Source organism: Orbicella faveolata, unplaced genomic scaffold (genome assembly GCF_042242905.1).
Source record: "Orbicella faveolata isolate gen_17 unplaced genomic scaffold, um_ofav_v1 contig_24, whole genome shotgun sequence".
NCBI lineage: Eukaryota > Metazoa > Cnidaria > Anthozoa > Scleractinia > Merulinidae > Orbicella > Orbicella faveolata.
Genome location: NW_028301552.1, coordinates 22,709,832 through 22,732,690, shown reverse-complemented (window position 1 = coordinate 22,732,690; position 22,859 = coordinate 22,709,832). Strand labels below are relative to the sequence as shown.

Here is a 22,859-nt window from a genome sequence, read left to right as displayed (position 1 = left end):
CTTCTTCTTTAAAGAAAAAAAGCCAAATTAAGGGTGAACTATCATTTTTAAGCCATATTAAAGGTGAACTGCCATTTTAAAGTAAAATCACTAGTCTTGCTGCTATGAAAATATTCAAATGTCATTTGACAATTGATTGCCAATTGCCCTTCAATTATTTTTCTCTGTTTATAATATATAATGTTAAACCAGGAGGCATAATCGGGTTATGGCTCCTGGTTAAACAAACTGATGTTGTTGTCACAATGAGAGCTGAGTAGAATAACTTTTTTAACAAAAAAATGCTTGCATTTTCATATAGGTTTAAGCTTATATACATTTGTATCACTGTTGATGGACTTAATTGGGGAATTGAGATGGGTGATGGGTTTTAGGGGGACTGTCTTTGTCCATCAAAGTAGCATTAATTTTCTTATCTTTTTGAAAGAAAGTTCCTATTTTTCCTAATTTTTTTTCACTCATGCGTTTCCTATAAGCAAGTTATTAACTTACTTAACCACACACAATTAAAATAGTACACCCGATCATGAAAAGGCATAATCAATGCCTAAAAATACCAAAGAATATATTAAATTATAATATTATTTTGCCGGTCTAACTTTTAATGATGATGATGATGATGTTGGTGGTGATGATGTTGATGATGATGATGATGATCACTGTTTAGAGCAACCGTAACAGAAGAAGAAATTTTAGCAGTCTACGCAAAGCAGCTGCCCCTACTAACACAAAGAAAACTTCAAAACTTGCCTAACAGTAGTTACAAATACAGTTTCATTATATTTACACGTGAGGCTATCGGCGAAAACCGACAGATAATGATTTTTTTAGAGTAAACAACTTACAACAACTTCGACAAAGCAACTCGTGTTATCGTTCAGAAATTAGCGAAATGAAAGCAATGAAGTTTATAAAATGTCTAACAGTATGGTTTCAAATCAGGAGGACTTAACAACTCGTATTAAGGATATCTCGCCAAAGCAAGTTGACGATGTTTATGGAAAACGCCACGAAAGTTCCTACAACAAAGTCTCGCTTACCGCAGGTTAGCAATTCACTTCAGTGTGAATCTTCCAGGTAGAAACTTGCAGCAGAAGTTGTGACGACTGAACTGAAATAATCTTTTCGATAGATCAACGCATCAATCACCTTTTCGCTGTGTTTACAGTTCTGTAATTTCTCTAAACACACGAAAAAGGTTTGATCACCTGATGAATCTTGCGCGGCTGAAGATTTTGTGCGGGAATTTAATCTGAGAAATCCGCCAACCATGAGTCAATTTTTCGGTTATTTTGTCCTACTGCGTTGGTATATACTAAAACAATTATTCCCCTCAGTGCTAGTGGTGGATATAATATCTACCACTAGCCACCTCCTCTGCGGGGAGTAAATGTTAATTACTCACGCTAAAAGTTTACGTTAAAAAAAATTATATCGAGGGTTACCAAGGGACAGAAATATCAGAGACAACTATGCGGAACTAAAATGTCGAGCTAGCTTTTTGGAAATTGCACCAAGAAGCCACATTTGATGACGTCATCATAAAAACAAAATTGTCCATGGCCCGAACCGATCAACAACATTTGGACCAATGCTTAAATAAAGACCGATTTTCGGTCACGAATGACCACAGCGTTAATGTAATCAGCGACCATTAGCTAAAAAATAAATACATTTACGCATTTGAAGTTCACCATTATTTTATTGTCAGTGATTATTTTATAAGAAATATCTTCTTTTTCTAATGTTTTCTTTTGCATTTAGACTTCTCCATGATAACCGAATTGAGCACATTCCACATCAAACCTTCGTAAATGTACATCAGCTTGCGATAATGTAAGTATCAACAAGTATGTCGGTTAATAAAACAATACAAAGGGCAACGTATCTTTGAAGTAATGTTAAAAACGATATACAAAGGCGGTTGTTTATCTCATGTATATCTACTATGAGCAGTTATCTGTATAAACTATAGACATAAAAAACGCGCCCGAGTGCATTGTTGAGTTATATAAGCACGCGGGAATTTTTAAGAACACGAGAGAAGTGCATAGAGAAGCACGAGGCGCAGCCGAGTGCTTCTCGCACTTCTCGTGTGTTCTTAAAAATTCCCAAGTGCTTATATAACTCAACAATGCACGAAGGGCAAGTTTTTTTATTTCTTTTATAAAATGTAAACCACCACATTAACATAAAGACATATTAAACAAGAAAAGGATTGCGAATTTTAATTAATCAAAATAAGTATTCTCCTTACATGTACATGCTTTCTTTTTATTGGCTTAAATGCTGAATGAAAAGTAAAACCGTTCCCTTTGTGGCAAGAAACAAACGTTTTCTAAAAAAAGTCAGAACGGTTCTAAAGAAATTATTACAGCAAAAAGAATCTTCGAAAGCTGAAGCAGTTCCCCAGTTCACTGACTTTTGCTCTGAGGAGGATAAAGATTGATTTGCATTGAACCGATTGTGCAAGAATTGAACATGCCGCCAAGCATTTCGCTGTGGATCGTTGTGGTGGATGATCGGCTGTGCGTTTCAACCACTCTGCCTGATACTTCTGCTGCTTTTGGCTGACTAAAAGGCTCATCGCATTGTGGAGGTTTCTGTTTTGTCTGGTCGGCCCCTTGTAGAGCAGTAGACAAGACATCACTACATTTCCTGAGCTGGATAGACGACGGACGAGAATTGTAATGCTGGAGACTATTCGGGTTTCTGTGTCCCGAAATGTGGCAGATGTGGCGATCTGACAAACCGGCTTGAGACCACAAGGTTATCGCTGTCGCCCGAACACAGTGATTTGTGTAAACTTTGGAAAGCTTGGCCTTTGTACTTATTTCTTTCATCATGTTTCCAAGAGTGTTGACACCAAGCGGGCGGTTTTCGTACCAGATTTCGGGTGTGATGGCGGATTCATTCCAGTCGCGTCGAGGTTGCTGAAATAAGGCTTCGCATTTCGGATTCAGCTTGGAGATATACAAGCTCAGCGCTCGGTAGCCGTCGTTCTCACTCTCTGTTTCGTACATACGAGCCGTCTTCTCAAAGCTGGATCGGTCTTGAAGTCCACCGGGATGGTTTTTGGTGGTCTCGTCGTGGGTCATAGTAACGTAGCGCTTGCCTTGCTCGTCTACTTCAAATGCAAAACTCGTCGGCTTCAAATTTCTCTGCCCTTCACGACCTCTTCTACACCAGTAGAGAACAACATGGAACCACACGTTTCTCAGCAAAGACCATGGATTTGCAAGGCTTAATACTGGACCAGCTTTCAATTTCTGCAAGTCGTCAACTGGCATGGCCTCTTTGTGCTGCACATTTTCCTTCCCTTGCTGTTTCAGGCTCTTAATTTTGGCGTTCAGCATACGGTTGGAATTTGAAAACGTTGAAGAATTTAGCTTCAAACTTCTGTTATAAGGTGGGTTGTTCAAATGCCTCTCTATTGCATTTCTGAACGTAATTAAGGACGACTTGCTGTACTCTTCACCCGTTTTGCTTCGTGCTTCTGTATAAAACTGTGACAGACTGTTGTCAAGTTGTTCGTCGCTCATTTCCTCTAGTTTTGGCAGCACAGGAACTTTTTGTGCACCCCATTCTAGGAAAAGAAAACATTTTTTCCAACTCAGCCTTTAAGTGTTGCAAGCGTATTTCGAGTGGTTAACTGTTAAATGATATACGCAACAGCTGCTAGAAAACATTTAATTGTATAAACAAGTGAAATGTTGCTTTTTGTTGACAAAGATGTAGATAAGCCAGTATAACTCATTATTTAGGAAGCATTGTAATATGCTTTTTTCGTCATTCTGCCTTTTAAATTAAAACAGGTTTTAAGTTTTAGTGTTTGAGATGTGTATTGGATTGTAGTCATGTTTACGTAAATTCATACCTTTGAAAGCGTTTACTGCCCAATTTGTCGAGCTCTTCGTAGACTTTGCTTGCGTTTCCACCAAAAGCCGGTTTCTCTCCGCTTCTGTCAGTTCTGCAAACCGTTTTTTCTTTGGAACAGGTGCCTCATTTTGAGACTCCTTAACGCTGCTACTTTTCTCGGCGTTCAGGAATTCGAACCCGAGTTGAAACCGTGGAAATTCTTCAGCCATAATGGCGGACGGACTAGCTGATTCTCAAATTTTGTCCAGGGCAAAATTTTCGTGACGTAGCTTGCGTGCATATGTTGAGTTATAATGCACGCGCGTGACGTAAGCAGAGTGCTTTATGGAGCTATAATGAACTCGAACTGACCAATCACAGCGCGCGCAATTACTCGAACATTTTATAATATCTGATATTTAATTCTAGATTTCGTGTCAGTTCTCTCTCGCCTATTACGGCTATCTGTTATCTTTAATCTTTAACAAGTTAGACCTAAAATAGTGTAAAAAAAAACTATACTAAGAGAATACATATAAATATATACAAATTTATACAATAATTGAAAAGGGAAAATACATTTTAAAAGAATAATTTTATGGTTTTCATCGCTGCTACATAATTAAAATTTGCCTGATCAACTAAAAAGTTAAGGTTATTCCATATAGGAATAACCCTCGAAGAAAATGAAAATTTAAAACTGTCAACAGTGCACCGTATTCGCGATAAGGATGGCGATTTGGCAGCCTGGTCTGTCGGGACAAAATTTTATCTCAACCGTGCCGTACTTGATCTTATGGAACATCTGCAATTGATGAACGTGCCTACACTGCTCTAGCGTGTCCCACCCCAAGTTGTCTATCATAGAGCTGACACTTCTGTATCTTGAGTAATCATTAAATACAAATCTTGCTGCACGGCGCTGAACCATCTCAATCTAGTCAGTATGTGATTCCATGCCAAAGAGGCATACTCTAATTTTAGGAGAACAAGAGATATTTAAGCTCTAGATTTTACCTATGGGGAACATGCACTAAGGATTCTCCTTAGCAACCAAGTGTACTGTTTGCTTTGTTACATATCATTTTACTATGTTCATTCCAAGATAGAATATCTGTGATGGTTACATCTAAGTATTTGGTAGATTTAACATGTGAAATAACTTCACCATTTAAGGCATAATTGAATTGACTAGGGAGATTCTTGTTTGTGATTCCCAACCTCGTTCCCAGGGCGGGAAGATGAGAGACCCTGGGATCGAGGTTGTGTGATTCCAAGGTAAGAACATTTGGAAACATTAAAATTTAACTACCAACGGTTAGCCCAGGAAGACAAGCTGTCTGGATCTGATTGTAGCAACTGGTGGTCATGTGTATCGTTGATTCCTAAGTAAATAACACAATCGTCTGCAAAGAGGGTAGAAAAAGCGGATCTACATCACATTTCATGCAAAATAAAACGGTCTTTCCACAATTCACGAAAAATAACACAGGCATTTCACGTTTCGATGTCTCGAACATCATTTTCAAGGCAGAAGTAAAAATATGGAGGTGACACAAGGACTTAAATAAGTGAAAAATATAAATAACATTATTTGTGCCATTCGGCTGGTTAGCGTTCTTTGATTTTCAGCATTTAGGAAATGCGACAATCGAGTTCGTTTCGGCACTTTTTGAGTACCGAAAAATTGTTAATTGAATTCGGTTTTTACATTCCGTGCTTCTCGAGCATGTGTTTCCCAACTGAGGAATTTAAAGAGTTATGCTCTGCAACACTTTGGTGTAGATGTCGGTTAGTGTAACGAAAATAGTCCATATCGCATGGAGGAAGAGCTACATAGCAAACTTGCTAAACAATCGTATAATATCCACATCAATTCAATTCAATTTTAATTTAAACTCTCACAAACATTAATTTTACAGAGGTGTCAAGGAAATCTACAGCGATATTTGAAAATATCGCTCAACCTCCGTCACATGTGCATCGTTTAAAAATCATTTCTGAGCTGCGATACCATCGATTTCATTAAATGATGGAAAAGAAATAAACTGCCGCACATTTGCCAGACAACCCGCTGAAAATCAGGCAAAAATTCGGATCACTCTCACTAACGATTCGGCGGCGATATTTGGCCCCTCGTAAAACCGTAATATAACAATAGTAAAGCTAAGGATGTCTTATATGTCTCAGTCAACTATTAAGGGGACAATCGTTATAGACAAAATGTAACAGTTTCTGGAGGTCATACGAAGTATCTTTTAGGCTCACTCAAAATTGCCTGAAATTTCGGCCATTTTAGACTGCCAAAATCATGATTTGGTGATATCTCGAAGAAAAACGAAGGCCTACCTCGGCAAATGTCATAGTTGTTAATCTTTTCGGATATCTTTAACACTGTCAAAAGATAAACGGGCAATAAAAGGTAAACAGCCGACATCGATCTTTTGGTTCTGCCCGGTTTTCTCTAACAATGACACTTCAATCTTTGTTTATATGCGGCTGAAATAAACACATTTTAAGTATTTGTGAATTTCGCTCATGTTTTCGTTTTTGTAACAGGGTAACCCCATTGTAACACTTTTGCAAGATGCTTAGTCCAAAAACCTTTACCTAAATCGGCCAGGATTTGCTATCGGAACCAAAAACGCAAACAGAAATTAAAGACGAGCGTAGGTAAATATTTCGGGATTGAGACACTGTCGCGTGGCTCCAATTTTAGTTCAGAACTGTCCAAATTCACGCAAAGAGATGTCAACCAATAAGTTTTATGTAGAGAGCGATTTCGAGCACTCAGACTCGGAATCCAGTCGTCTGTAAGTAGTTTGTCCATGTATTAAGGAAGTTCTGGTTTGAGTTGTTTTGTATTTCACCAATACAAACTTCATTGCATTCCATTACACTGCATTTCAACGTGGTCAGTCGAAGAAACACTCGGTGACTACCACCTGTCACGGTTTTTGACCCAATCGGAAGTGAAATTTTACGTTTTTGGAGGGCTAAAACGCAGTGAAAAAAAAATTACGTCCAATTTCTCTTTTCGATTTTCAGATCAAGATCCCATGAGGATTCCATCTAGCAAATAAAACTTAAACTTAGCCATCCCAAATGCTTTAAGTTTTCTTTTTGTCTCTGTCTTTCTAGAATGCTTTCGGGCAATCCTATAAAGACGATAGGACCAGAGGCATTTAAATTTGGTGATTATCCTCTGCAAATGTAAGTTATCCCAGTATAGTAGTTTTTCTGATGGACTGTTTACGTATTGGGCATTAAAAAAACGCATATGAGTATTAAAAAGGAACAGAATAAAAATGTATATTTATAAGAATAGCAACATGTTCACTTCTCCTTGTCTCATTTTAATTTTATGAGGCTCCATTTAACTTATGTCATCAACTCCTTGTTGCGCTTGGCTAAACAAGAAAACTTTTACTGTTGAGGAAGTAAATATTTTCCTTTACACTTATGTCCGTACAGCTATGATTGTAAGGTAATAACATTTTAAGATAAATCACCCCAGAAGTTTTTTGGGGGGGAAAGGGGAGGGGGGAGGGGGGAAGGGGGCTGATTTTACAAATAGAGCCAAGTTAAGTTGCAATTAGCAAACGGAAATCCCGCAGGCTATTTACAGAAGAGAATTTCATAAAGCGCCAAAAAAGCGCAATCTCTTCCCAAGATCGAGGACAAGATGTAGACTGAACCAATCACAATTCTTTGCTACGCATAGCAACCAATGAGTTTGCTTCAGTTTGAAGAGACAATAGATTACGTCAAATGGCTTTTTTTTTCGTGTTTGCCAAAGTGGGCAAAGGCCGGCCTTTGAGTTATGCTGAAGGATTTTGAAAGAAACAAGCTTTATCTGTAGTAGTTTGTTCTTTATCACATGACACAAATAGATTCCATGTTGCCGTGCGTCTGTTGAGTAACAGATCACAGATGACGTCCAAAAGTGCTAAGAGTATCAGTGACACACTCGGCTATCGCTGTATGTCTACTACGTGATAGTTGATTCGGCCTTTTGTCTGATCTCGGGGTTATTATCTAATTGTTAATCGGCTTTTAGTGCTCGCTTTCTAACAGGATGTTTTCTAATTTCATTTTGTCTTCTTTTAGATATTTGCTTCGAACGAAGCTGAAGGCATTGAGTTCTGACTCCTTCGTCGACCCCTATGTTCGAGATTTCAAGATGTGACGTATCCATTTTTACGCTTACTAATTCCCATGGGGCTTATAAGAACAGTAAAATTTGATCAACAACAAAAACAACAACAATAATCTTTATTTTCTTTCATTGTAAAATTACATGTTATTTGGAACCCGCCTTTCTTGCCGACATGTCTCACTATCTCTATTGAAAGCTTTTGTAACGGGAAACCATTCAAGTGTAAGTAAATAATAAGTTGCGAGAATGCCGTCGAATTGTGTCTCGAGCAAACAAAATATAAGTTAAACATTATGGGTGTTTCAGCTGTTTACGACCTGCTAATCAAACATGGATGCGGTCTAAATACACGTTAAGTCTGTTTTCTATTCCTTTGTTTCAGGGTTATAAAGGAAAGGGCACCGACAACACTAGCATATTATTCCATTGACCAGCACAAAATATATCTGTCAGTATATCAAAAATGCACAAATGGCCCAGAAATGACCCTGATGTCCACCCATTGAGCCTGCATCAGCAGATTACATTCTTAGCGAATGCTTTCACCGTATTTTCTTCTGGTCACAGAAACAATCGTCAACACTTGGAGGAACTCGAACGCGAACATTTCTCGTTCTCCCAAACTTCGACACGTGTTTCTATATTCATCCTCGTTTTCTATGAAACCAATAGTCAACAAGGCGCGAGCGAGTTGAGTAGCTAGTGGTCAGCAAAAACGAGGGTACAAATAGTCCAATTGTTTCAGTAGACACACTAAAAGATTGGGGCTGAGTCCAAAACCTACAAAGTTATATATTTTTAGTCTAATCAAAGTGCTCTACGAGCAAACTCGAGAATACAATAGGTGAATGAAATTAGGTCAGGAGCTCTTGACTATCGGTTCGTGATTATGTGTATAATTTTTTCTTGGAGTTGTATGCTTTGAATATTAGTTATGTAGCAGTTGTTTGCCAAATTGCTAAAGAGACATTTGGATGAGAATGCGTGACCATTGAAAAGAACACGGCATTGCATGGACATAAGGCCATGGAACTTGATTCCACCTAGCCGTGATAAAAAACTAGACTTTGTTTACATGCAATTTTACCAGCTCCACCACGTGGAGTGAGCTTCCTCAAGGGGACATAATGTATCAGTTTATTCCAGAAGTGTCCATCCTAGCACTTCCAAGCAATAGCTGGGCGTTTGTTTACGTCTTCATTCTGGAGGTGGGCCATTTGAAATTTTATTATCAAGGAGCGGGAGTTTGCCAACCCTTGGGACAAGCCCAGAAAATTTGGCACCATTGTGGATTTGGTCTCGCATATACATGATATACTCTAAGAGAGTATGATCATCCTCACTTGTGTTCTGTTATTTACTCATCTCCTGTTGATCACATATGGATCAAGAACGTGACATTATGCTGTTTGCGATTGCGTTACGATCTTAGCAGTTTATAAGGCAATGTAAGAGAAGGCTTCAAAAATTGCTCTAAATGCTACGCGTAGAAAAAAAAATTTCAATAAAAGTGGCTCGAAACAGAAACCTTTCTGAAATTCACCAACCAATTCACCATTTCTCCAAACCTAATGACCTGAACAAATAAAACGACTGGTTCCGATCGGAAAGTGCGAAGTTGTCAAGCTTCACTTAACGGAAGCAATAAGGCTAACATCTATAATGCTGCGTAATAATAAATTGGTGAACGCCATAAAGATTGTGTTCATGAAAAATAGTGACTTGGATATATTAATAAGTGTTCTCCAAAAGTAAGCTTATATTGCTATCCGAATGCGTGTTGTTACCCATCTGCTGAGAACATAACGCAAAAGTTTATAACACCAAAACAATTCCTCTAGAAGAGAATGTTAATTTAATAAGCGATACATACGGTTGAACTACAATAGCAATATTTCCATACCGTAGACAAGAAAGTCCATTTTAAACTTTTCCGTAGGGTTTTGTAGTGCGGTTTTTTTTTCGTGTGTATTCAGGAAGACCTTTGATTCCGACCTACTTGCAACCCGAAGGACGATGTCGATGCTTCTAAGCGATTATTAACCTCTTTACCATCGTTCAAATCTTCTTGATGCTTATTACTTACCATTTCGAACTCTTTAAGGTATCGGCATACCCCAAATGACGTTTTACGGTCGAACATTCTAGGCAAAGTATAAGTTTTCTGAAAGCTTAGGAATTGTAAATTACGAACTGAAGGTATAATTATTCGTTAAAACAAAAAAAGGTGTTTTCTGAATATAGCGCCCGATTTCCCAAAGTACAGAGGTAACAGGTTCACTAATTAAGCTCGCTTTTGGTCGGACTTGAGTAGAAGGAAGCGAACAATATTGCTTTGTCTTCTTCTTTTTTTCTAAAAATCCAAGTCGGAAAATTTTGATTACTTGTCTATTATTTGTCATAACTATCATGGAAAGAAGAAAAAACAAACATCCGTCGACGGGGTTTTTTTGCCTGATTATCGGGCAACATTCCCGCCAAATTTCAGCGACAAACATTGAAAACGCACCGAAAACGAACTCAAATTGCGTTCTTCACTCGCTGAAATTAATAGCGCTTTGAATGCGGTGTGTAGGGGGTAGTAAAATGTCGTCAAGTCGTCTCGAGTCGACACTACTCGTGTTTATGGAATAGTCGAGTGGACAGAGTGAGACTTGTATAAAAGCGTCTCGAAGGCGATGTGTAGGGGGGTACAAAAACGTCGTCAAGTCGTGACGAGTCGACGGAGTGATTCTTAACATAAAAGTTCATTGAAGGCGATGTGAAGGGTAGATAGAAAATTCCATCAAGTGGTTACAAGTCAAAACAGGTTGACAGCATCGAGTAAGGAACCATGGAGTGTAAGTTAGTTCAAATTCTCCTCCAGTAGGAGATGAACTTGGAGTGGTGTCGTGCCATTCCGATTTAGAGTCTACACGGGACAAAACTCGTTGGGTGAAAAGGTGTGCTCGACATGTTTTGATTTAGCTTTATTTGAAGAAAGTTGTGTTAATTGCTGCCATCTATCGGCGAATTTAATAGAAGACGATTAAGCTCTTAGAACTGATGAAGGCGAAAGCAACCGTTCATTTCCATCAAGTCTGATAACTTTCAATCGAACTTACGTATTTTTAGCCGAAGTTTTTCTCTGATCGTGTCGATGTAGTATTTCATTTTCAAAGGAATGCATCGCAGGAACATCACACAAATTGGTTTCAATTGTGGGCCAGCAGAGTAGGATATTAGACCGACGGAAGCGGATCGCGGACCGGATCGCGGTTTTGTGTCTGGGGATTTTATTTATTGGAAAGGGGATTGGCAACTATTAAAGTACTATGGGTTAAAAATGGCAGATGCGAGGGTATTTTAAGGAATTTACTGATGGACTTTTAGATCACTATACTGATGAATTGAAGGCCAACGAGTTTTGTTTTTCCAAAAACAAACTGTACCTCCACCAAAGCAGCAACTTCTTCGCTGCAAAACATTACCGGTCTAGATGCCGGTCTAGATAGGAAAATCTAGACCGCTTTCAATATCGATTCCAGCCAATCAAATTCGTAAATTTGTTAGTTCCCAGTCTTTGTGAGACAGAGCCATACAATACAATACAATACAATTCAATACAATACAATACAGTATTGTATTGCATTGTATTGTATCGTATTGAGGGTTAGGCTGTCGCGACTTGACGACATTTTACTACCCCCTCCACATCGCCGTCTTGCCCTGTCTACTCTACTATTCAATAACACGATTTTTTATTGCAACAATAACATTACATTACATACAAAAAGTACCTACTCTACTTACAGTGCTAACATAACTTATGATTTAACAATACTAACAAAACTTACAATATACTAACATTATTTACAATTTATTAATATCTTACATTACTTTCATGTAGGACATTAGCTACAATAGGTGGCTTTCTTACATATTAATTCGTGACTTAGATTTATGTTTCTCAATTTTAATTCTATTTGTCAGAATCACTAAGAAGGCATCCAAATAAAACTCTTCTTCTTTTCTTGAAGCAGTATATAAATAATAACAAGAATCGTGTCGAGTCGTGCATACTCGTTACTTTCTACCTTTACTTCCTGGCCTGCCTGATCCTCTTTATAACACCAATTACTCCTTAAACTTCCGGTAAGTAGAGTACGTTATAACGTGAGACGACTACGTTTTGTACTTCGCGACATAACTTCCGGTGAGTCGAGTCGACCCCAAAGTTAGACGACCCGACTCACTTTGGGTAAGTCGAGTCGACTTTTTGAAGCAACGAGTCGTATCGGCTCGTCTCGAGTCGTGACGACTCGACGACATTTCCACACCCCCCTCCCGCATTCTTTATAATCTGTCAGGCGTTTCAGTTATGTTCCCGACAACCGAGCTCTCATACCGTGTTAAGAATTCGTTGTTGCTTCTCATAAGAAAACAAACGTTTACTTCCCAGGAATCCTGATAATTCATACACAGAGGCTATCGAACTCAACATATGGATACATTATGATCTTATTGGAGTTCTGTTGACCACAGGATTCAGAGAAGTACCTGACAATAGCTGGGATTATGTCACACTTCTACCATGTCCACTGGGAACATTTTCTAACTCTTCCTCAGAAAGAATTCAAGGATGCACGGAATGCTCTCCAGGTATCTAACCTCGGCTTTCTAGATTTGTGGCCAGTAAAAGGTAATTAAGAAGCGTTAAACGACCTAAAGAAATGGCCGCTAAGGTGCTTATATATTTTCCTCTTGGTAGTTTTTTTTATTTTGACAAGGGTAATTTTTTTGCATGTCTTTGAGAAAATAAAAAAAAGAACATTGCCAAAGTTGTGCTTCATTTTATTTCTAGCCCTTTTGACAGCTTTAGTGACGTTCTTAGAGCAATTCTTTTACAAAGGCAAATGTAGGGATTTCTTCTGCAAAGGTCTTGTCCTCTTCATTGTCTCCAGTTCATTGGTTTGCAACACACATAACCCTAAGCCTATAAACAGGGACAGCCGCACTTGGAAGTGAAAACAATATTTGTTTGCTTGACGTGCATTAGGTTTGTCCATTAGACACTTATTTCAGGTTGTTAAAGAATGTACTATGTATGTGTCTGTCTGTCCGAGACCTTCCCGTATTGACCGAGCGATCGCGAGGTCAATACAGCAAGGCCGAGGTTTGAGATTTTCCCGTAAAAAATCGAACGTTCGAGATTAATAAGTTGTTTATTATATGGCTTTTTGCTTTGCTTTTCCAGACCCATAATCGGCCTGTGGGCATTACGGGAGAATAATGCCCCAGAATTCGCCAATCACAGCGCGCGTTATATCGGCTACAAGCACATTTTACACGCTTAAATTTTTATAGCTTATAATTCATCCGTGGAAAGTGTTCGGATACCCACATGGTCATGTCATAAGAAGAGCATGGTCATGTGGCCAAGGGTTATCATGTCGAGTCACGTATCTCCGATCACAGAATCTCTATAAATGTGATTCAGTAACGATTCAGTTGGTTTTTATGATATTCAGAAAAGAGTCAGTCACAACTATACTATTGACAGCCAAAGGCGAAACCTGTGGCGGGCATGCAATATCCGCTGAGCTGAACTGAACTGAATTTTATTGCTTCCATCACTTTACATAAAAATTAATATGAACTAGTTACATTTTTTCAGCAACAATCTTTAAAATCAAAAGCGCGACGAGGAGTCTATAAAAAAAGTTGTAATGCTTGAGACTTCGCTGGCTTTTTTTGTTCGTTCTCCTACTAGATATTTTATGAAGTCTTTAACGCCTCTGCTTTTTCTGAGGTTGTTTTCTTCCCTCTTCCAATAATAGCTCTGCAAAAATTCATATAATGATATTGTGATGTTTTCAGGTGGTTTTTATTCTGACGATTTTGGTTATGTGGCCCAAGACTGCAAGAAATGTCCAAATGGCTCTTATGTTCCATATGACCAAACTCCAGGAAAATCAGTCCTTGATTGCAAGACATGTCCCCAAGGTAAACATGTTTTGGTACATAAATGCGATTTGCCGGCGGTAAAAGCTTTGTATGCTCGAGTTAAGGACATTTCAAAACCAAAGGAAAATTTTTTTTTCTCTTTTTCTTTAGAAAGACCGGCCATGACCATCAAATGACACCTGTTTTTATTTTACAAGTTTTATAAGTTTTATTTGTTTTGATAAAGAAACCTTAAATGAAAGTGTCGCGAACTTTTTGTTTGAATACGCACACCGTTCAGGTTTGAGTTGCTTAACTTTTTTCATACAGCAAAGTAATCTCTTACTTAAATTAATAAATAAAGTAGCTGTACGTCCGCTAAAAAAAGTATCAAGAGGTTAGCCAAGTAATAAGCCAATCATATTAAAGATTTGGGGATTTGAAGCCATTAAGTAATTGCCGCGAATTGTTTTTAACATGACTAACTTAACTGCGTTCGGATTGAACAACATCTCTAATTCAATTCAATTTTAATTTAAACTCTCACAAACATTAATTTTACAGAGGTTTCAGAAAAAAGTAGAATACATATCTGTCTGATTTTCCAAAAACATGCCGGCAGATTTGAACCCCTCCATTCCGTTAGCTTGTGAATTCTTTTTTTTTTTGATGGGGGGGGGGGGGGGGGGGGGATGCTTTCCTAATGGCAGCAGCTTGTAGAGCTTACCTAGCATGAAATGTAGAGAACTTCTTGCTGTTATCTATTTATTATTATTATTTAGCCCTACCCGCCCCCCCCCCCCATTCCCTTACTTTTTTAAATTGGTGAGCCCAGGCTACGCTCGTCTGAATTTCAGTTTGCGCGATGACTCTGAGAAGAAGTCGACCGATTAGCGTTCTATAACTGCTGTCTAAAGGAAGTCTGGCCAGAGGACATCATAAAGTCCAATGAAGGTGCAAGTCTAACGATTTGCTAGCAAGCGTCGTCCATTATCGTACATGAAACGGGACTGAAACGGGACGTCATTTAGCCCCGTAATATTAGGCCGTTTGCATTGTGGCGATAATGTTGTGCTTGTTTTAGACAGCAAAGAGCTTTAGCCACATCAGTTTAGGGCTTAGACTTGCAATGGACTAGACATTTCTAGCTGTTGTTGGCGTTATTTGGTCTGAAATTTGATTTGGCTAAAGAAAAAAATCTGTTGAAGTCTGGATTTGGCATTTCCCGCTCGATAAAACTCAAGTACATCCGGGACATTGTTATTTGCGAGCAAACCATGGCCACGAGCAGTGAAGAACATGAGGTCAAGCGCTGATCGTCAGTAGCATTTCCTTGTTTTATCAATTTTAGGCGTTCTCGGCCTAGCTAAATATCAGGACTGTATGTGATTCGCCAGCGCGGAAGAAATTTATTTGCGTGGCTTCCGGTTGATAATTGACGTAACGACAACATGTTGAGTGTTCGCTAACTCATAATTATGGCCTAGTTTGTTTGAAGTTCAATCGATTCTCGATGAAGGAAACTCTTGTGCAGTCCATTTGGGACGATGCAGGATTTAGAAAGCTACAGTTCAGCTCTCCATCCTCTCACGTTTGGAATAACCGTCCCTCTTTTCGCAGAAAAAATTTATAGGGTCAAAGGTCGTTTTTTTTTAAACAAAATTCGACTTTTGATCGTTTATATCTTCAAAAACGAAATCAAGGAAGATCATTCCAAACGTAGCAAGGTAATTTAGATATGCATCGAAAACGCTCATTTATTGATCAACAGAATAAAAATTCGCCACCAATTCGCCGATTTACCAAACTGAAAAAAAAAATGATCAGGTGACACGTCACGTGATCAAAATAATATGTTAAGGCAAGGAAGGACGCCCAGTTTTATAATCAAGGAAACGTTCATCTTGGTAAAACAAATATAACAAGTGATATAGCTGCCCAACCATAATTCTATTTTACATTCCTGACCCAGGCCTTAAACTGCTCGAGAGGACAATTCGAAAGGGTTTCATAGAGTCCATATCATGTTTGAAAGGATAAACATTTCTCAATTTCTCGTTGTAACCATGTTTAAACATTGTATCCGTGCACGACTGTTGTTGATCTCCGCAGGATTTAGAATTAAAAACTTTTGTCATTTCTTTTTTTTACCAATTATCCACGAGATTACCCCATTTACGGATTAAAATAAACTTTTTTAAACTTTTACAGCTGGTACATGCGCAGTGACCACATTTCTCTACTGAGGTCTTTTGCAAATCGGGCCGTACTACTGAGGCTGATTATCAACTTTTCTATGTTATGCACCTATTATCAGTGTTTGGAGAGAAAATTTTGAACAAGACTGACACAACCTTAAATCTTCACCAGGTACAGAAACTGACTTTTTCGCTGGATATCGTGCTTGTGTGTGCCTGGAAGGTTATTATCGAACTCATCTATTTGAGGAATGCTACAAATGTGGTCAAGGTGGACTGTTATGCCAAGATGACTACGCTTCTTTGAAAACAGGCCACTGGTGGCAATGGAGTAACGAGACATACAAACAGCGCTACAGAGAATTTATCGAAAATCTTTTGGCATCCTCACCAGCATTGGATAATTCCTCCATAAAATTCCCTTTTCCGATTCCAACGCCTTACAAGTGCCCAGTAGAAGAATCTTGTAAAGGTGGTTTGGATTCACTGTGTGAGAATGGGTACGAAGGGCCACTCTGTGGAGTTTGCAGTACAGGATACTATAAGCAGCTGCAGGTATGCATACAATGTCCATCAAAGAAGCTTAAGTGGATTGCAGGACAGTTGTTAATCATAGTAACTATTGTGTTGATCATCGTTGTACTTTTGGTGTGGAAGACCAAAAGAAACACTGATAAGTACCGCGGACGCTTCCTAGTAGACATGTTATTCTCCAAGCTTAAGATCGTCATCGGCTTTTATCAGGTTACTAATGGCCTACTGGAGGCTTTCTCTTACATAAAATGGCCAGGATCTTTGGAAGTTATCGCCAAGTATTCAGGAATACTCCAGATGAATTTATTTCAGATAACACCCGTTAACTGCCTCTCTCCGGGATTACACTTAGATGCCTTTGGAGACTTATGCCTGATTATGTCATTGAATTTCGCTGTCATTGGCACTTTTGGAGTTGTTTACGGGATGTACAAGTTAATCATCTTAAAAAATCAAAACCTTGATGACGAAGAAAAGTCAAACAGAATCTCACAGACAAAAGAGTTTGTGTACAAGAATTTGTTTTTCTTCATGTATGTCACTTATCTGAGCACGTGTTCCAAGACAGCCAGTGTCCTGCCGTTTGCCTGCCGAGAGCTTTGCAGAGATGAAAAAGAAGAACTATGCAAAGCGTACCTCAAAGCAGATTACAGCGTACAGTGCCAAGTAGCAAAGTACAACTACTTGCTCATCGTGACATACATTTCCACCGCATATATCATTGCCTTACCTGCGGCCTCATTCATCGCCCTCTGGAGAAAACGCAGATTAGCATTAGCCTCAACGAACAGGGATACAGGATCTAGCACAGAAATGATCACAGGATTGGGTTTTCTCTTTGAAAACTACCAACCTCGTTCATGGTATTGGGAACTGGTTGAAATGTCTCGTAAGGTAATCCTGACATCTGTTCTCTTTCTCGTGGGACAAGAGAGCCGATCCTACATTGGTTTGGCATGGGTCGTCGCTGGAATGTATGGAATTGTTTTCTGTTGGGTCAAACCCATCCAAGATGCGTTCGAGAACAGATTGATGTCTACATCTCTCGCCGTCACTGTTTTCAACTTGGGTATTGGAGCCGTAAGTCGAATTCCAGCCGAGAATATACCAGGCTTGATTGACCGTGACACAGAGGCAGTGACATTCAAGATATTGATAATTGGGGCAAACACGTTAGTGATTGGCCAGCTTGCTGGTAAGATGTACCATTAAGGAATAAATTGGTTTACCAAATATTATCTCGATGATTTCTTATTTTCATGTTTATTTGAAGCCTCGTTGAGAACTGCAACTTGTTAAGTTTAGTTAACAATTGTTTCCCGCAATAGAGGTGGCTAGTTGGGGTCGTTATATAGCTGGAGTTTAATTGAATCTAATGGGTGTTCTTATTTATGCGTTCTTATCATTGTTTTTTTTTCTAAAATCTCGGAAAAACAAAACTAAGGCCTAGGGCAAACGTCGACTTAATTCTAAAGAGTCGACTTAATTCCAGCGTGGTAGCAAACGTCGAACCTGCGTCATCCTACTTCACAAGTTGCACTTCATTAAAACATGGGAATAAGCACGTCTCCCCGTGCTATTCACTCTATGCGCGACTAGTTACTGCTAGGACTTGCTAGCGAAATGCCGATACTCTTCTCTTCAGACAACGGTAGACCCGGCACTGCTCTCTTTAGGTCCCTGTCACAAGCCTCGCAGTATGCAATGTAACGATAAGTCTTACGGCTCGCTGGTCGTGTATTGGCCTGCACTTGGGAATTTGGCAAATATCTAGATTAACAGCTAAAACACTTGACGGGTGAACGGATAAATGGTTTGGGAAATAGTGATCTTCGCTGAGAAACGTTGCGGAGCGGGGAATAACTCTGCTGAGCCACTGGCTTGACAGCCGGCACTCGTTACGTGATGCCAGAGGCACAGGGAACTTGTTTCTATGCTCTACTCCAGCGACGACACAGTAGAAAACCAGGAAACTTCTTTGGATCTCAACAAATCTTTATTCTTGACAGTACTTCACACTACCTCATAGTATAAGCTGATTTTGGTAATCGATTTACAACAGTTTTCGCGTTACTTATGTACTAACTTAGGTAAATACAGTTGTCTTTCGCTATTGGTTTCTACTACAAAAGATATGTATTGTGCATGAGGACAAAATTAGTTTTTCATGCGAAAGATTGATGTATCTATTATCTTCATTGGTTTAAGTTATAATTAAAAAAATCCAGATTAACTAGATCGATCAATTAGTCTATGTGCTACATCTGGACAGATGTTCCTTTCAAAACTTTCCCCAATGTAAATTCTGTACTGTACCTATCGTACCTTAAAACATCAATAATTAGATTGAATTATATTGATAACCATATTTGGAAGAAAGGTCAAGGTTTCGGAAACAAAGACCGTTTTCATCTAGCTCTTAGTCCGTACATCCTCATCCTCGTAAAACTACTTCGATGGATTCCTATTGGCTGACTAGATGCAACCCAGAAAGAATATCTGAATTTGTCTATGAATACCCGTTCGATGGTAAGTGAACTAAATATCTTATGGGTCTCAACGAAATCCTTTGTTTGGCGATCGTGTCGGTAACTCTAAGGCCAAATAACCATGTCGATACTAAAATAGTTTTGCGAGTTCCATTATGAATATAGACTTGTATTATCATTTATTGACTTGCAGTTGGGGGAGCGGCCTTTTCTTCTCGTGAGAGTAACGTTTTAGTGGCTGTCTATCCCTCAACGTTCTCGTTTTCTTCGAACACTGAGCATTTATTGCATGTAAGCAATTCGCATCTCAAGCATTTATATTTAGTGTTAATGAAACAGGAGCAACACATTTCCATCACGCTGTGCGATGTCAGCAATGACTTTCGACATTCTCTTCTGGCATTCTCGTCCCCAGAGGCCGCGCTCGTTTTGGTCAGCACCATGCGCATGCTCGTCAGGGGGAGGGGGTGGGAGATAGCGTTTGGCAGATGGAGGAGTATGTATTTTTGTGACGTTTGCCCAGTCCATCACATTTAAATCAATCATTTTGTAATTTGCATGATTTATGAATTGAGTTCAGCTCGTGGTTAGAGCGGCGTTTGCTGAAACGCCGAACCACTGTTGCATTATCCGACTTGGCAAGTCGAACCTATGCTAGAGTTAAACCAATTAATTTGAGTCGAATTTAATTGCAGCAAACGTCGCACCATTCATGTGCGTATTTCAAAATTAATATGTTCGAGGAATTAAATTCGACTAAGATTCGACGTCTGCCCAAGGCCTAACGGTTTCTCTCAGGACCAATATTTAAGGCCATAGTATATACCTAGACAGTAGGATAAAATCTCCCCAAAAATTCTCTGACTCTGAAGTCTGCATAAAGTCTTCGACTTAACAGATTGACGTCAGTGTTTTATGCGTCTGTCCTCTTATTGATGATAAATTGCGTCATAACATTGTCAAAGTGGCTGTGGAACCACGAGCCCCATTCTCATTGGTTAAAAAGTTGACAGTTTGACAGCTGAAAGTTGAACTCGAAAGCTTGCATAAATTAAAATTTTATCGGTCTGTATTCTTATTGATGATAAAAATGAGCCAATCAGCGCGCGAGAAATTAGACAGTTATTGTAAAAAAGTAAATTTGCGCGTAGGATGTGCATTAGCCCAAGAAAGCCGCGTGATGTATCTGGTGATCAACAAAAGAGCTCAAAGTTTAGTGAAACTCTAAGACGAACTGTGAACTGTTGTGGACAACTTTTTGTGGTAAAAGTTCCCGATAAAAATTTTGAAGGCGTTTGTTGTTATTTGCTGCGATGACATCTCCTAGTCTTCTCGTATTCTAAAACACTCTGTTCGACATTTTATAGATTTCATTGTTTTTAATTTTGCTAACCTCAAAACAATAACGTTTGTCAAGGGTTTTTTTTCTTTAGCTCTTAACAAACATTCTTACGGTAGGTTTGTTTCGGCATCCTTGTTGACCTTGGCTGAAAACTCCACGAAAGTTAATTAAGTTATGGCTATGGCTAGATTTCGTTCTTCAAAGAATTATCTCTTCCCATCGTTTTCACTGGTTCATCATCATTTATATATCTTCGATCTTCCCGTTGATGCGTTAAGTTTTTTCTAGTGGAGCAAAGACGACTTTTTAGTTCTCACGGTCAGTAAACCCAAATAAATCTCGGCATATTACTATCCCGCCATGAAAAAGATATTGGCTCTACTGTAGAAAAGTTTTATACGTTCATATAGAAATAACCTGTTATAAACAATCTAGAGATACTAAAGCGTACGACGTCAAACAAGCTATATCTCTCAATCCCTATGATCCCTGCCCCTTATTGTGTGGAAAAAGAAACTTATTATTTTTATGGTGTTTTTCTCCCTTTAGTTCAATACCTAGCGTCCTTGTATCAGTACATCAAGGAATGGCGCCAAAATCCGCAATGGAAATTCGTGATATGGCTAGCAAAAACATACTGAAAACCGAACTGCAAACAGGTGAAATCGAGACGCCCTCCATTGCGTCTTCAGCGAAAGATAGTGGAGCAATCAAAGTTACTCTTAAAAGTGGTGAGGGTAAAACCGGTGATGGTGACACAATGCCGGAGTTAAAGAAACGAAACTGTAAAGCCACTAAGCCCAACAAAACAAAATGTGACCAAGGGACACAGACAGAGCTATCTACGCTTCCAGTCTCTGTGGCCATGACCTCTGTTACCATGGTACGACATGCAGTGGGGGGCACTCGACAGAATTCCCTGTAAGTATAAAGATCACGAGAACGAAACTAAACCAAATGTGGAAACGTGTGCAATGGGCATGTTATCAGCAGACTCAGCACAGGGCGTTCTGTCAGTTCTCAGGCTTTTCACGGTCAAATATATGCATTTAAAAGTTTCCATCCAATCCACAACAAATGAGTCTAATTCACCAGAATAAAGACCGTAACTTTACCACTACTTTCTTGAATTATTTATCGTTCGAATAAGTAGATGTATTTAACGAAAGAACAATGAAACTGGATTCAGTGAACGTAGTTAAGGCTGACGGAAGTACACATGAAGTGTATTGATGAGAGTAAAAGTTACGAGTTATGTTTGAGTAAGAGAATGTTGAAAAGGACAAGCTTCCAAATCAAATGGTGACCAGGGTAGGAAGATTGAAGTCTTTTTTGTGGTGCAACTTCTTGTTTTTACAATATATCATGATATTTTCTTTTTAGAGCCCAGCACTCAGCATGTGAGACGCAATCTCTTAAAACCAAGACTACTGAATCACCAAAGAAGAATTAAGGAACTGCGAATGCCAATACAGACGTGACTATATTCACAATATGTAACCGCATTATAACTACCATTTATTTGATTAGTATTTAATTAAGTAAAACTCAGCGATACAGTCTATAGCCAGACAATGTTATCCACATATACCAGTTTACCGATAAACTTTTACACAAAACTTAGTTGCAAAACTGTTAAATTATTCATTTCTTAAGATTAGGAACACGAGTTAATGATCGATTTCTAAAATACGCTGAGGGCCTTCGTGCCTGTCCACTAGTGTCCTAGATTGTTCAAAGGTGTCTCAAAAACTTCTGAAATAATCCCGAAGCAGTTTTGGTGGCAGAGTTACTTATGTTTAGGCCAAGATTCATTCATTAATGGATCTTTTGACTTGATATCACATACTATCAACAATTTTTTGTGTTTTTCATATAAACAAAAGCCCATGTCCATAATTATATCAATGTATCATGACAAATGTAGTTAATAAGAATCCATTGTAAACTCATGAAAATGTGGGCCTCCAAACCTGCCAATTTTTACAAAGAAACGTATGGCAGGGGGCGAGCGTTAGACTCCTGGCATACATTTCTTTTAAAAATATGACAAGTTTGGGCTCCCATGTTTCCATGTGTTTGCAACGAATTCTTATGAAATTTTACATATTTACTAAATTCGACCTGATAAATCGAGAAAATGCGTCTGTTTAGGTAAACATTGTGACAGGGGCTGCGAATTCGCGATGTTAATTACACCTCACTTCTCAAAAGATGAATGACAACAATGATAAAATACCTTATTCTAGCCAGTGCTCACAGACTATACCCTATTGCAGACCAAAATGGTCGAGATGCATATAACCTCTTTCATACAAAAACGACTCGAAACCCATGCTCTTTGGTGCTGCACA

The 22,859-nt window shown here is 38.8% G+C and overlaps 1 protein-coding gene and 1 pseudogene across 2 annotated transcripts; one reads left to right on the top strand and one right to left on the bottom strand.

Moving 5' to 3' along the window:
* Positions 1-2,202: 2,202 nt before the first annotated feature.
* On the bottom strand, positions 2,203-4,270 carry LOC149110917 (uncharacterized). Its single transcript, XM_089291841.1, has one exon. It carries the CDS (start codon positions 3,540-3,542, stop codon positions 2,415-2,417), a length of 1,128 nt encoding a protein of 375 aa, XP_089147967.1. The 5' UTR covers positions 3,543-4,270; the 3' UTR covers positions 2,203-2,414.
* Positions 4,271-6,606: 2,336 nt separating this feature from the next.
* Positions 6,607-22,462, top strand: LOC110068753 (uncharacterized; annotated as a pseudogene). The gene is made up of 7 exons (XR_016208075.1): positions 6,607-6,671; positions 7,000-7,052; positions 12,437-12,658; positions 13,877-14,002; positions 16,313-17,869; positions 21,055-21,426; positions 21,889-22,462. The product of XR_016208075.1 is annotated as an uncharacterized LOC110068753 (transcript).
* The last annotated feature ends 397 nt before the right edge of the window (positions 22,463-22,859 follow it).